The sequence below is a fragment of the Pediculus humanus genome, genomic scaffold (assembly GCF_000006295.1).
Source record: "Pediculus humanus corporis 1103172108252 genomic scaffold, whole genome shotgun sequence".
Taxonomy (NCBI): Eukaryota; Metazoa; Arthropoda; class Insecta; order Psocodea; family Pediculidae; genus Pediculus; species Pediculus humanus.
Genome location: NW_002987821.1, coordinates 77,831 through 92,827, shown reverse-complemented (window position 1 = coordinate 92,827; position 14,997 = coordinate 77,831). Strand labels below are relative to the sequence as shown.

Sequence of the window (14,997 nt, the reverse complement as noted above, 5' to 3'; positions counted from 1 at the left end):
TTCATTCGCGTTTTGCCAATATCGAACGAACAACCGGAAATTATTATTATTATTATTAACAAATATTATTTAAATTAGATGGGGATTTTTTATTATTTAAATTTTTCTTTATGTTTATGTTTTTGACACGACATTTTTATTATTATTATTAATGTTAATTATTTTTAAAAAAATGTTTTTAAAGAAGATGACCTTACAATAATTAACATATTCAAGGTGAACACGTGTATTATTATTATTAAATCGTAATAATAATAATAATAATTGACTGTTAATTTTTTTTTTTGTTGTTGTCATAAAAAATTCAATTATTATTATTATTATTTATTTAACAAATGGATTTTAATTAATTAAGGGGGAAAAAAATTTAAAAACAAATAATACGTGTACGAAATTTTTATAAGGAAATTTTATCAAATATTATTATTATTATTTAAACATTTTGGAAAAGTTGTTTAATAATTTTTTTTTAAAAATTCAAATTTAAAATGTCAAAAATTTGTTTTTTTTTTTTTTGTAAAGAAATTCAAGGTTGAATAATGTTAATCACACATTTGTGCGAGTCAAATAGATTTTTTTAAAAAATCATATAAACAAAAGTCACATATTAAAATAATCCAATATGTCGTCGTCGTCGTATTGCCCTTGAAAAAAGCTTTCAATTTTTTTTTTTTTTTTATTTTTTATCTAACGACCATTTTTTTTTTTTTAAACAAATTAACCGAACGTGATTTTAAAACATTTAAAACAATTTAATTTTTGTAAATAAATAAATATCAAACAAACGAACAAACAAAAAAAACTAATAATAATCACGAATTGAATTAATTTCTTTTTAAACTATTAATATTTCAAATGAATAATGCAAACGACGTACACGTGCACGTACACGTATTTATTTTTTTTTTCGGGGGGGGAGGGAGGAGAAGGAGTGCGGGGGGAAATCGATTATAAACAAATTAATAAGGATTTTAATATGGTTAAAAATCCATAATAAAAAAAAAATTAACAAAATTATTTATCGTTTAATGATAATATTTTTTATTAAAACTTAACAGATAATAATGACTCTAGACAATAATTTTTTTAAATAATAATAATAATAATAATAATGGTAACACGTGATAAAAAAAAAAAAACTTGTAAAAATAATAATAATAATAATTAACTACCTAAAACCGAATTAAGCAAATTAATACACAGAAAAAAAATTTATTTTATTTAAATTAAACAAACAAATAATTTAATTAATGAAAAAACATTTAAAAGCTTACATAATTTTTTTATCATATTTATAATAACTTATTTATTTTTTTATTAATTAATAATTACATAAATTAAATTAAACAAATTTATTTAAGACAAACAAAAAGGAAAAAATTAAACTTTTTAATTAAAAAAAATCACATAAATAAAGCTCCATTTAATAAACACAGGGATATTTAAATTTTCAAACAAACATTTTTTTTTTTTATTTATAAAAAGAAAACAAACAAATCACATAAACATTATTATAAACAAAATGTTTTCTATTATTATTATTATTATTATTTAAAAAAAAAAGCCTCCCAATGATATATTTGTATATAATAATTATTTATTTTTTTGTTTATCACAAATATTGGTAATACATTTTTTTTTTTTTTTTTTTATCACAAATAAGTGTAATAGAAAATTATTATTATTATTGTTTTGCATTATCATCACTTTTTTTGTGTTTACTGATAATAATAATAATAATAATAATTTTTTAAAAACAATGACACCTGTTTCGTATATTTTAAAATTTGTTACGTCACAGGAGAAAATAAATGGGAGGCACTTTTTAAACTCCAATTATTAATTATTCATTATTATTATTATTATTATTATTTTGTTCGTGAGCTTTAGGAAAAACAAAAAAAAGAAAAAAATATTAAAAAGCAAATAATAATAATAATAATAATAATAATAGTTTTTTTTTTTTTTTTTTTTTTTTTTCTTTACTATAAAATAAAAATGTAACTGATATGTAATAACAATGTATGCCACATATTATTATTATTATTATTGTAATTTTTTTTTTTTTTTTTTTTTTGACTGTAATTAATGAGCTTCGCCATTTTTTATACCATTTTCTGTAGCTAGAAATGCTTTTTTTTGTAATTTGTATTCTAAAAGCATGTTGTTTTCAGGTGGGAGACCCAAACAAGCACGAAAAATATTTTCGATACACGATCTTTGTCTACTCAACGAATTCACGATGGGAGTATTCCCTTGGACGAGAGGAGATTTACATAGGTACCCTAAAATGGACAAAATGGAATTAAAACCAAAATATTCTGAATTGTATTCTGAGACAACTTTGAATTTAATTCTTTGGCACAATTCAGTTATGATAGCAAGATCGAGAATGATGGGTGCAGCCAAAAGAGAATCTTCGCAAGTGTTGTGAACGACAATCGTGTTATGTCCACCCATGAGAATTTCAGATGTGTATTCATCCAATGCTCTTTTGCTGTCTCCAACATAAGGAACGTATTTAATGACGACGCAGTGATCAGGTTTCTCTCCTTTCTTATATAAAACAGGATTTGATTGAATCATATCATCGACCACATTACTTTTCGACACCTGGAAATCAAAAAACAAATGAGTAAGTTTACACCTTAACATTTTAATTTTTTTTTTTTTAAAAATCAATCATACTTACTTCTTTCGATTTAAATTGTAAAGGAGATGATAGATTTTTCCCATCGTTGTTTCCCAAATGATTGTAACTAACAATTGACACTGGTTTTATTCCAGCATTAACTAAAAAATCAACTAGTACAGATTTTAATTTCGTTTGGCCAGATTTAAAATCATCACCAGCGATGAATACATTGTGTTGTTCTGCTAGTTGAATGCAACCAGGTACGAATGTATTTTGTGGAGACCCATTTATAAATGCAGACTGGAAAAAATTTTGGGAAATGGGTAAGTCCTTGATTCGTATAAATTTAATTTGATGTTAATTAATGTAAATTGCTGACTCACCCCTTCGAGTATAGCTGCTACTGCAAACATGGTAGAAGGTGAAATTAATGGGGAATTGGTTTTTATGGCATATAGTAAATTTTCAGCAGTGTCATTGAGTCCTGGCATAACTTCAGAATATTTCTCAGTGTTTGCTGTCCACAAAATGATAACTTTGTCCACTTGATTTTTTTCTTTACAATCCCTTATGTCTGCTCTAATTTTATTAAGTTGATCCCACTTACATCCGGAAAGAACATTATCTGCTCTATCTCCTTGGTTCGGTGCAACATATTCATCACAGAAAATTGACGGTCTGGGTTTTAAATTTTGCATATATTTAATCAATTGTTTTTGCAGATCGTAATCTATAACTTTAGCTCTTTGCATTGCCTCGGCTAAGTTTAACGATGATATGTCCCACCCATCCAAAATTATGTTTTCCGGGTGTACCATAGGGAGTAATTTACTTAGTGGAACACTCACTGGTTCACCATTTGAATTAAAACCTAAAGTGACGGTTGATGATTGAAGGAGAGAGCCATACCAATTGGGATGCTGTAATCCCTCTTTGGTGTTCCACGTTATTTTGTACTTGTTGGCTAAAATAGCTGCGGTAACGGTAGATCCATTATTTCCTCCCCATCCGATCAACATCAATCCAAGTTTTGGAACTTTTCTTTCCGTCCGAATATTCAAAACAACTTCATTTGGCGACACAATAACTTTCGACCCAGTGCATTGGGCTTTTGTTGTATTATATTTATATATTGACTCTATGTAGTTTTCGGAATATTTTACGAATGGAGATTCCACAAACACTTCCGAGTCCTCCATCGGGTCAAGAGTTAAACTAAAAATCAATACTAAGAATTATCGTACGCCGTAAATAATAGCATAATCCGAATATTCAAGGACTAAGACTTGTATCGCAAAAATTTGCGTGAGACATCAAGACAACATACGTTTAAGCGAAACAAACACCGACTAAAAACTTTCCGACCAATGCTTACCTCTGCTCCTTTTTAAGGAATAATTTTAATAGTTGAAGAAACGTCCAGAAAAAGCGTTATGACGTCAGACCACCGGCATGGTACTTATTATTCTCATCGCGAGAGGTCACTTTTCAATATCTCACAGAGTGAATAAACACGCAAGAAAGTGTCAAAGTATTTTTAAATTTTTAAAAATCTTTTTCCTCTACAACATATATTTTTGTAGGAGAATCATGTTTTTTGAGTAACGCGAAGTTTAAAGCAAGTAAAGGGTTAATTAATAAATTTATTATCATAAAATTTAATTGGGTCAACCTGCATCACATTTTCTTTCATCCCCCTCCCCTCAAATTAGCCGATTTTCTTTGAACAGTCAATTCGGCTGGGCATTTACAAATTTTATTAATAATTTACAATTAACGTTTAGAAAAAAATTATTTAAATATATTTAAATAATAATATCAAATTAAATAAGCATGCCATGCAACCTGTATATGTAAATATAACTATTTAAATGTTGCCATCAATTTTTTAAAAATAGAAAAATGAAATTTATAATTACTGAGTTTTTAAAAGAAAATAGTAAATTAAAATTTTTTAATTTTTAGTTTATTAAATTTTTAACCAAACGTGAATGATTAAATGCTTAAGTGCATAAATAAAATTGTTTCGCGTTGATAAATTTTTTAAATTTAAAATTTCAGGTATCACCATATCTCACAGCCATAATGGCAAGTGTACCTTCAGGATCATATAATAATAATTCTTCGCTGCTTGATGAACTTAAAAACATAAGGAGCGTTATAAGACTCACTAGAGAAAACATAGATGCTTTAAATGCAAAATTTGCCAGCTTTCAGCACCCTCCGACAATGTACTTAACAGAGTATCAAGAGCTGACCAGTAAACTACATGAATTTTTAATGAAAGAGCATGAATTAATGGAACAGATTTATCCATCTGGTGATGATACAACAACAGAAAATTTAAACTCGCCCAAACAAGTTCCTCATTCTCCATTAAAATCTGTGGTTAGAGCTTTTTTACCCAATCAACAAAGAACTAGTGTGCAAGTATGGCCTGGTCTCACAGTCAGAGAAGCTTTAGCGAAAGCAATGAATTTAAGAAAATTAACACCGATAATGTGTGATGTTTACAGTGTTACTTTTAAAAATAAAAAAATTTCTTGGGATGAAGATATTTGTAATGTTGGTGATGAAATAGTAGTGCAACTAATTGAAAAATTTCCAATAACTACGAGCATATCTCACAACTTTGTGAGAAAAACATTTTTTTCATTAGCATTTTGTGAGTGTTGTAGAAAATTACTATTTCAGGGTTTCTGTTGTCGAACTTGCGGTTATAGATTTCATCAAAGATGTGCAAGTGGAGTTCCACCATTGTGTCAACAAGTTAGAATGGAGGATATAGCTTATCAAACTTTGCTTGCCCAGCCCCAAAAGTCTGAGCCTCAATTTATTCCTCATCATGGAGAGCATGGGAGAAATGAGCCTCTTAGTCAGAGGGAACGTTCCAGTTCTGCTCCCAATGTTTGTATTCACATGGTAGAACAGGGAGGAGACTATGCCGTATCTGAAAATTTTATCGGAAATTATTCTCAAGTTAAAAATTTGAGTAGTCCAGCTGGGGGCAATGCGAGTAGCCCTGGAAGTAGTCCTACTCATCATTTCAATTCCAGAAGCGAACAAGCTTCGCCAACCAATACCTTACAGCCGTGGAGGCCTAGAGCAAGAAGTGCTGATGAGAGTAGCAAAAAAGTTAGACCTCCTAGAGAGACAATAGAAGATTGGGAAATTCCTGCAGATGAAATATTAATGTGTGCCAGAATAGGATCTGGTTCTTTTGGAACAGTGTACAAAGGTCATTGGCACGGTCCTGTCGCAATCAAAACCTTAAATGTAAAAGATCCGACTCCAGCTCAGTTGCAGGCTTTTAAAAACGAAGTTGCTGTTTTGCGTAAAACCAGACATGTCAATGTACTACTTTTCATGGGATGCGTTAGTAAGCCACAGCTTTCTATTGTGACCCAGTGGTGTGAAGGTTCGAGTTTGTATCAACATTTACACGTTCAGGAAACAAAATTTGAATTACTTTGTCTAATTGAGATCAGCAGGCAAACAGCTCAAGGAATGGATTATTTACATGCCAAAAATATCATTCACAGAGATTTAAAAAGTAACAATATTTTTTTGACTGATGATTTAACCGTGAAAATAGGTGATTTTGGTCTTGCCACGGTAAAAACGCGGTGGTCGGGTTCGCAACAATTTCTTCAGCCATCCGGGTCGATTCTATGGATGGCTCCCGAAGTAATAAGAATGCAGGATGAAAATCCTTACAGTTTTCAATCGGACGTGTACGCTTTCGGCATCGTGTCTTACGAGTTATTCACAGGACAATTACCTTATAGCCATTTAAATAATAAGGATCAAATTGTTTTTATGGTTGGACGAGGGCAATTGCGCCCAGACTTGACCAATTTACGTTCTGATACTCCAAAGGCATTGTGTAGACTAATTGAAGACTGCATAAAATTAAATCGCGACGAAAGGCCGCTTTTCAGACAAATACTAGCATCCCTGGAAAGTTTAGTGAGATCGCTACCTAAAATCCACAGGTCGGCCTCCGAGCCGACATTAAATCGAACCCGTTTACAATCCGACGAATTCTTATACATGTGCGCGTCACCCAAAACCCCAATAAATTCACAATTCGGAGCTTTTCCATTTTACACCCCCGCAGGTATAATTTAATCGATGAAAATTTTCAAAAAATATATATTTATTTAGTAATAGAAAGGAGGGGTAATAATACAAAAAAATTTTTAACCATAATTAACAAACAAACAATCGTCGAATATATAGAATTCTTTATTAAATGTATAAATATTACTGACTAGTCAAATTTCAATTTATAAATCTATCATTATTATTATTATTATTATTATTATTTCTTTTCAAATCTTTTAAATTCAAAATATCATAATAAATGTGAAATTACTTACTTTTTTTTTTTTTTTTTTATTTAAATGCAATGATCCAAATATAAGGCCAAAGCTTATTATTATGTTGGATTTTTTGTACTTTCAACACACTTTTCTTTATATATATATATAAATATATATTTGTTTAAACAAAAGAAATTTTGAGCTTGAAAATACAAAAAAAATTTATAATATTTATTCATTCATTCATTCATTCAAAAAAATTTTCTCTGACTTTTTAAATAAATATGACTATTCAATTTTAATAAAAATTATATATATTTAGAGTAATTCATAATAAATATTAAAATTTTAAAATTTATCTTTTCAATTAATTTATTTTTTTTTCAATGTGTATGTACAATATATAAATAATATACATATATACATAAATAAATATTTATGTAAAATAAAAATTTATTTTAACATAACATACTACCCTGCAAAAAAAAAATTAATTGTTTTTATTTTAAAATAGGAGTCAATAATTATGTACAAAAAAAAAAAAATAATAATAATAATAAATTAAATAATATTAAAAAAATTTTTTTATTAGTGTAATTTAATTTTAATTTATTTAAACTAAATGACTAAAAACAAAAGAATTTAATTTGAATTGAAATTATTTAGTTTATACAAATATTTCATTTTAGTTAATGTAAAAAAAATAATGTCAACAAATTTTTACTTTTTTAGATTTAATTGTTTAATCGTGTCATGGATTCTTATTTAAAATATTTTCTTAATAATTTTTATTAAAAATTGTGCTTATAGAAAATATTTATAATTATTTATTAACTTGAAACAAATTTTAAATAAATTTTTAGGTTGGCAACATGAGATAAAAGCGCGCCAAAGGAAATAACGTTAACGTTTTGTGTTGATGATTGTAATTGATAAGTTCTTTGGTATTTATTTAATTTTAATCGTATTTTTTTACTAATTGGTGTTATTTAGTAATTAAGTTTTTATTTTTTATATTTTAGTTTTATTGAAAAGAAATGGAAAGTTTAATATCTGATATCCACACTGGTGAATCTTTATTGGAACAAGAAAAGGATGCTAATAGAAAATCGAAGCCTTTTCAAAAATTTAAATCGCCTACACTTGATGATTTCAGTGTTAATTTTACTGAAAGTAGAATATGCAGTCAATCAAACGAATCAAGCAGTTTTTCTAAATCGGAAAAAGTATTTAAACGAAACGAATATGCAACAGATCCGTTTAATACATTTCACACTGATCAGGATCTCACAGAATCACCAAATGATCATCAAAAAAATGATGATTCCGAATTTGAACTTTCATCAATGTCGACATCAATTTTAAAAAAGGATAAACGTGGTGCTTTTAAAAATAAGCCTACGTCAAATAAAAATTTTTTTAATATTGATAACGAAGAAACTATAACCAATGTTAAAAACTATACTTCTGATATAAGGTCGTTTTTATTGAGTCAACCAACCGAAAAGCCTGTTGAATTAGAAAATTCTTTGAGTGACACGATTAATGTCACAAATTTGGAAACTAATGAAAAACAAGAAGCCAGAAAAAATAATTTAAAGACTCAGCTGTTTCGAAAATCTCAAAAGAAAAAGATTAATCATTTTGAAGTCGAATTTAACGAATCTAATATTAAAAATGTTTCAGATCATGAGCTGAGTCGAAATTCTATTTTTAAAAAATCTAATAAAAGCATTTTAGAAGAAAATTATAACATAACAAATGTTACATTAACATTAGAAAATAACAAATCACAAGCTGATGGAATAGAAAACACAAATGGTAATGAAGATGAAAAATGCGAAAAGACAAGCAATGATAATATTGCACAATTTAAAGAAACTCAAGAAGCCATTAGAGGAGAAGAAATGCATGTTTCAAAATTGATTGAAAAAAGCAATATTAGTCTAATGAATAAATTATCTTTTAATAATGATGCTGAAAATAGCGACACTAATTTCGGCTTAAACAATTCATCGAGTAAACACGTTAATACAGATACTTATTTCGAACAGTCATCGATAAATGATGAAAATTTAAAATGTTGGATGTCTGACAATTCAGAAGAGGAAATATCACCTCCCTGTGTTCCAAGGATTTCAACCAATTTGTCAAATAATAAAGAAAATTTACTTAAATCGAATAAGAATTTTAATAAAAGCGTTTCATTTGAAAAATCTTCATGGGATAAAATATTCGACAATATCGTTTCTAATGTTAAAAAAAATGATTTAATTAATAATTCGATTAAAAAAAAAAAAGTTGTTGTCGTTGAAAAGGAAAAGGAAAAAATTGCATCGAATGGTTTAAAAAAAAAGAAACAAGGTCCTTTTGTGACTAAAAAACTACATCAATATATATTGAATAAGCTCAAGCCTAAATATGGAATAGATACAAATGTTAGAGCAGAGGAAATCGAAATGAGAATATGCGACACGGTTAAAATTGTAACTAGAAGAAAATCTTATCAGAAATCTCTTACAGAAAAATTAAAAAAAGAAATGGCTACTGTTGGTCTCATCAGTACAACTGTGGACTTTTATGAGTTTATCATCAGATTTCTACCTTATAATTTTAGGACAAAAGTGATTCCGTGTCATCATCCTATCACAAATTCAATTTATCCACCAAAAGCTGCTGTTAATCCTTTCGATGAAATATTATTAAAACATTAAATAACCAACATATCAGAAACTACACAAATTAAATGATGTAAAAAAAAGTTATTTTTAAATGTTGCATATGAACTTATTTATATTTGTGCTTATTCGAAAAAAAAAAACTAAAAATTTATAAAAACATTTAAAATTTTTTTTAAAAAAATAATAATAATTAAAAATTTGTGTTAAAAATAGTTGTAAATCGGGAGAAGTCGTGGAATAAAATAGTGCGTGGGAGAGCACATGAATTTTAGTTTTTAAAAATAAATTAGTTTTTAACAGCAGCATAAAGTACAAAATTAAACGACTAAAATGTTAAATTTAAATAAAAATTTTGATATTTTAAAAAATGATAAATTTGGCAGGTAAAATTATATAATTTAAGTATTTTATCATATTTACTAACGGTAATGGTTTAGTTTTTAAGAGTGTTAATGTTTAAAAAAAAAAAGAACCTTTGTTACAGGTACGCTGTAGCCTTACAAGACTACGAACCTGGTGACTTGATAATACAGGAATCACCTTTTACATACGGTCCCAAAAGTGACTCCCCACCAGTTTGTTTGGGATGCCATCGTAAAGTTGATGGAAAAATCTTATGTTCTACATGTGGTTGGCCTGTATGCGATGAAAAATGTGAAAAGGAACCAATTCATTCGGAAAACGAATGCATAATTTTTTCTTCGGTTAAAGTACGTTTCACCAAAGTTAAAAATCCACAGGGGAATTGTCCACAATATGAATGCATAACTCCATTGAGAGTTCTTCTTGGAAAAGAAAAATTTCCAGAAATCTGGAATTCTCAAATATCGAAACTGGAATCACATAACGAAGAAAGACAAAAGACAGATATATGGAAAGTCGAGAGCATTAATACCGTTGGATTTTTACATAAAGTTTGTAAGCTCCAGGAGAGATTTTCATCAGATCTCATACATTTTGCATGTGGTATTTTAGAAACGAATGCTTTTTCATCTCCGTCATCTTACGGTTACGACATGAGATATTTATATCCGAAATCATCTCTTTTCCTTCATTCTTGCATTCCAAATGTGGGTCATTACATTTTTAAAAATTCAAATGATGGGGAGAGGAGTAACGTAATTCACGTGAGAGCATCGTTAAAAATTAAAAAAGGACAAGAATTTACATTGAGTTACACACAAACTCTTTGGCCTACCCTTCTAAGAAGATCTCATTTAAAGGAGGGGAAATTTTTCGATTGCTGTTGTCAAAGATGTTCTGATCCAACAGAATTAAAAACAAATTTCAGCACAATAAAATGTTCAAATTGTTATAACGGTTGGATATTGAATACTGATCCATTAGGTAAAATTATTTTTGTTTTTTAAATTTTATTTCAAATGAAACATTTTTGAATTTTTACAGTTGTGGATGCTCCCTGGAATTGTACATCATGCAATTGGAAACTTACCGGAGATTCCGTTTCAAAACTTTTTTCTAATATTCAACAAGAAGTTGAAAATTTAAACAAATTGGATAATTATTTAGATCCGGTGGAAATCCGTGAAAATTTTATTAAAAAATATAAATCCCTACTACATCCCAACAATGGGTTTTTAATTATCGTTAAATATTCATTGGCTCAATTGTACGGTCAAGCTAAAGAATATTTTTTAGATGATTTGCCTGATATTTTATTAGAAAAAAAATTGAAATTGTGTTATACATTGGATGAGGTATTAAAAACATTAAGGCCGGGTATTTCCAGGCAAAGAGGTATTTTTTAAAAAAAAATTTTTTTCTTTAACGACCTCTTTGATTTTATAATTAAAAAGGTCTCGATCCGATTCCTCTAATGAGTTTTTTTTTTTTTTTTTAAATCCAATTTTCTCATTAACATTTTTCATTTTAATAAATTTTAATAATTTCAGGATGGAATTTATTTGAATTACAATCTTGTGTCGTTAAATTTGCAAAAAAACAATTTCGACGAAATGAAATTAATGAAAAACAGTTGAATGAGAAAATTTCAATGGCGATTAAATATTTGAATAAAATTATATTTATATTTTCTTACGATGATCCCGAATCGCCCGAAGGAAATGCAAAAAAAATGGCTGTTAATATTTTAAGTCAACTTGAAAATTCTATTTTCCAACAGCAGGACTAATAATAATAATAATAATAATATTTTTATTTGTTCTTTTTTTGAATCGTTTATCTTGTTAAGTGATTGGAAACGATTAGATTTTGTGTTAGAAAATTAAAAAAAATTATTTTTCAAAGTTTTCTTTTAAGATAATTTTTAATTAATTTAATTATTTATTAATTAAATTAAATAAATTTGAGGGAATCGTTAGTTAAAATCGGAAGAAAAATTTATTAGTGAAGAGGAAAGAAAAAAAAATGATTTATATTTAAAGTCGAATTGTTATAATGAAATTATTATTAAATTAAATTAAATTATGAAATTATTATTGATATTATTAAAAAAAAAAAAATTATTATTATTATTATTATATTTTTAAAGAGTTTTATTTGTACATTATGTACATAAAAATAAATTTTTCGAGAAAAAAATATTGGAAATTAAATTTAGATCATTGTTTTTTTTTTTTTTTTGTAAACTAGAGAGCTATTTTTAAATTTTTTCTAAATTTTTTTTTTTTAAATTGTTTCACGTTGGTTTGTATTTGTGTCTACTTATTTTCAACGTGATTTTTTTTTTTTTTTTTTAAAGAGAAAATTTAAATATTTACTTATTTATAATTTTTGGGAAATTAACCTTTTTGAAAAATAATAATAATAATAATAATTTATTTAAAAATTTTTTTGATTTATTTTTTATGGAAATGGAAAAGTAAAAAAAAATTAATTTAAATATTTAAAAAAAAAAAAAATTTTTTAGTGAATTATGCATTATTAAATAATAATAATAATTTGATACAGCAAACTGGAAAAACACGTACAAGTACAATTATTATTATTATTTTTCAAATAAATTTATTAAAATTAAATAAAAACTCATCGTAGTGTGACGCAAGAATATTTAATAAATGGCTTTTAATAATAATAATAATAATAATAAATCATACGCAATCGAATTTTCCGATAAATATGGAAGGTACGTAAGTTTTTCCGGGGGGGAGGGGAGGGGTTTATTAATCTTTTATTTATGATTTTTTTTTTTTTATAGGTTTATGGTTGCCTCGAAGGATTTAAAACCGGGAGAAATTATTTTAAAAGAACAACCTCTTATACTAGGACCTAGCATTAATTCAAATATTTTATGTCTCGGTTGTTTTCGACGAATCCTTTTCGAAAAATTTAAATTTTGTCGGGAATGTCAGATAGCACCCGTTTGCGGCGAGGATTGCAGTCTCAAATCTCAACATTCAAAATACGAATGTAAATATTATAAAAAATTATTTGAAAATGATAAAATCGATAAAAATTTCATAGTATCTAATTTTCAAATTGTTTTACCGTTAAAATGTTTCTCGTTAAAATTATTTTTATTTCCCGATGATGATGATGATGATGATCATTTATGGGATAATTTTATAAATATGGAGTCTCACGTTGACGAACGACAAAATGAACCGATTTGGAATTATTATCAAGAAAATATTATTAAAGTAAATTTTTTTTTTTTTTTTTTGTTTTTCGACTTTTGTCGTACAAAAAAATTTATTTTAATTGATTATTTTTTTTAATAATTTTAGGTTTTAAATTCGGTTAATATTTTAAATGATGAAGAATGTTTATTAATGCAAAAAATATGCGGAATTTTAGATGTTAATTCATTCGAAATGAGATGTCCTGATGATGAACAAATTTCTGCTGGTAATCAACTCAGAGGAATTTATAGGGAAGCTGCATTTATGTCTCATGATTGCATAGGAAACACTCATGTATCCCTAAATGATTTTTTTGAAATGACAATTCATGCTAGCGTTCCCATAAAATCCGGTCAAGCTATTTTTTTTAATTATGCTAATCCTTTCGAAGTTAGTGTGCACACTAATCCGGTTCTTTCTCAACACTTTCACTAAAGATTATTTTTAAAAAATTGTTTTTTGTTTTCAGTGTACTGCAGCTCGACAACAAAGATTAAAAAAGGGAAAATATTTTAATTGTTTTTGTAAAAGATGTACCGATCCAACTGAATTGGGAACTTATTCCGGATCTATAATTTGTCCCAGATGTCATGAGGGATGCATCATTTCTCAAAATCCATTATCCGATTCATCCGGTTGGAATTGCGAAAAGTGCAATCATTTCTTCTATAATCAATTGATAAAAGCGACAAATGTCGAGGGGCAAAATCTTTTATCGGATGTCGATGAAACCAATTCTACACAATTAGAAAATTTATTGAAGAAATGTCTTAAAAGTTTTCCACAAAATAATTATGTCATGACTGAAATCAAACAAAAATTAATAACATCCCTTAGAGATACCATAAGAAATCAAATGAATCCACAAAAAAAAATTTTGATAAAAATTATACGATTTTGTAGAGAAATGATTAATTTGTTGGAAATTATCGAGCCTGGAATTTCAAGGCATAAAGGTAAAAAATTCATTTTTACTTAGTTTTGGTATTTTTTTTGCCAATGGCATAATGAAAAGATGATTTTTTTTTTTTTTTTCTAGGAATAGTGTTCTATGAGTTATATAAACCTATGTTGATGCTTGCTGAAAAAAAATACGAATTAAAAGAAATTAATTATCTTGAATTTGTGTATGAAATGGAAGAATGCGAAAAAATTTTAAAAAAAGCAATTGATATTTTAATTTACGAGCCGAATAACAGTCCCGAAGGTCGATTTTTAAAAATTGCCATCCACGAATTAAAAGATTTAAGAAAAAATGTTTCATTATTAAAAAATCAAAATCGTGATAAAAAAGAATTAAAAAAATAAATTTTTTAAAAACATTTTTTTTTTTTTTTTTTCTTTTTTGACAAATTTTCATTATTTAAAGATGCAGAAAATTCGCAAATTACGTCAACAATTTTTTTATTTAGCTTCACAAATGCATTTATTAAGGTTATTAATGTAACCGTAAAATTTGTAATACAAGGCTGTGAAATCGTTTTAAATATTACTCTATGATATTTGTCAAGATCAGTATAGTCAACGCAAAGCCGTGGTTAGAGTCAAGTAATAGTGAATCGTTGTCAGAAAAAAAAAAATTAAATTTAACTAATATTTATCAGTTTTTTTTATTATAATTCAAAGCATTTTAATAATAATTATTCGTAATAACGGTTTAAATATAAAAAATATGTCTAAAAAGCGGTAGAGTGAATGACACAATTTTGTGATTTTTCAACCTTCCTCGGCTCAAGTGTGGGAAACAATGAAAT

At 26.9% G+C, this 14,997-nt stretch overlaps 5 protein-coding genes across 5 annotated transcripts; 4 read left to right on the top strand and 1 right to left on the bottom strand.

Annotated features, from left to right (window-relative positions):
• Positions 1-2,085: 2,085 nt before the first annotated feature.
• Positions 2,086-3,834, bottom strand: Phum_PHUM472520 (Inositol-3-phosphate synthase, putative; the record flags this gene model as incomplete). Its single annotated transcript, XM_002430251.1, has 3 exons — positions 2,086-2,613; positions 2,693-2,935; positions 3,019-3,834. 3 exons carry the CDS (start codon positions 3,832-3,834, stop codon positions 2,086-2,088), a joined length of 1,587 nt encoding a protein of 528 aa, XP_002430296.1.
• An 886-nt stretch (positions 3,835-4,720) lies between these two features.
• Phum_PHUM472510 (cAMP-dependent protein kinase catalytic subunit, putative) lies at positions 4,721-6,912 on the top strand (the record flags this gene model as incomplete). Its single annotated transcript, XM_002430250.1, has 2 exons — positions 4,721-6,755; positions 6,878-6,912. The coding sequence occupies 2 exons, from the start codon at positions 4,721-4,723 to the stop codon at positions 6,910-6,912; spliced, it is 2,070 nt and encodes a 689-aa protein (XP_002430295.1).
• A 1,085-nt stretch (positions 6,913-7,997) lies between these two features.
• On the top strand, positions 7,998-9,674 carry Phum_PHUM472500 (uncharacterized protein; the record flags this gene model as incomplete). Its single annotated transcript, XM_002430249.1, has 2 exons — positions 7,998-9,544; positions 9,578-9,674. 2 exons carry the CDS (start codon positions 7,998-8,000, stop codon positions 9,672-9,674), a joined length of 1,644 nt encoding a protein of 547 aa, XP_002430294.1.
• Positions 9,675-9,971: 297 nt separating this feature from the next.
• Positions 9,972-11,793, top strand: Phum_PHUM472490 (the record flags this gene model as incomplete). The annotated part of the gene is made up of 4 exons (XM_002430248.1): positions 9,972-10,024; positions 10,126-10,988; positions 11,049-11,399; positions 11,555-11,793. The coding sequence occupies 4 exons, from the start codon at positions 9,972-9,974 to the stop codon at positions 11,791-11,793; spliced, it is 1,506 nt and encodes a 501-aa protein (XP_002430293.1).
• Positions 11,794-12,740: 947 nt separating this feature from the next.
• Phum_PHUM472480 (histone-lysine N-methyltransferase ASHR1, putative) lies at positions 12,741-14,676 on the top strand (the record flags this gene model as incomplete). The annotated part of the gene is made up of 6 exons (XM_002430247.1): positions 12,741-12,751; positions 12,820-13,261; positions 13,349-13,633; positions 13,713-14,199; positions 14,283-14,500; positions 14,656-14,676. 6 exons carry the CDS (start codon positions 12,741-12,743, stop codon positions 14,674-14,676), a joined length of 1,464 nt encoding a protein of 487 aa, XP_002430292.1.
• Between the last annotated feature and the right edge of the window lie 321 nt (positions 14,677-14,997).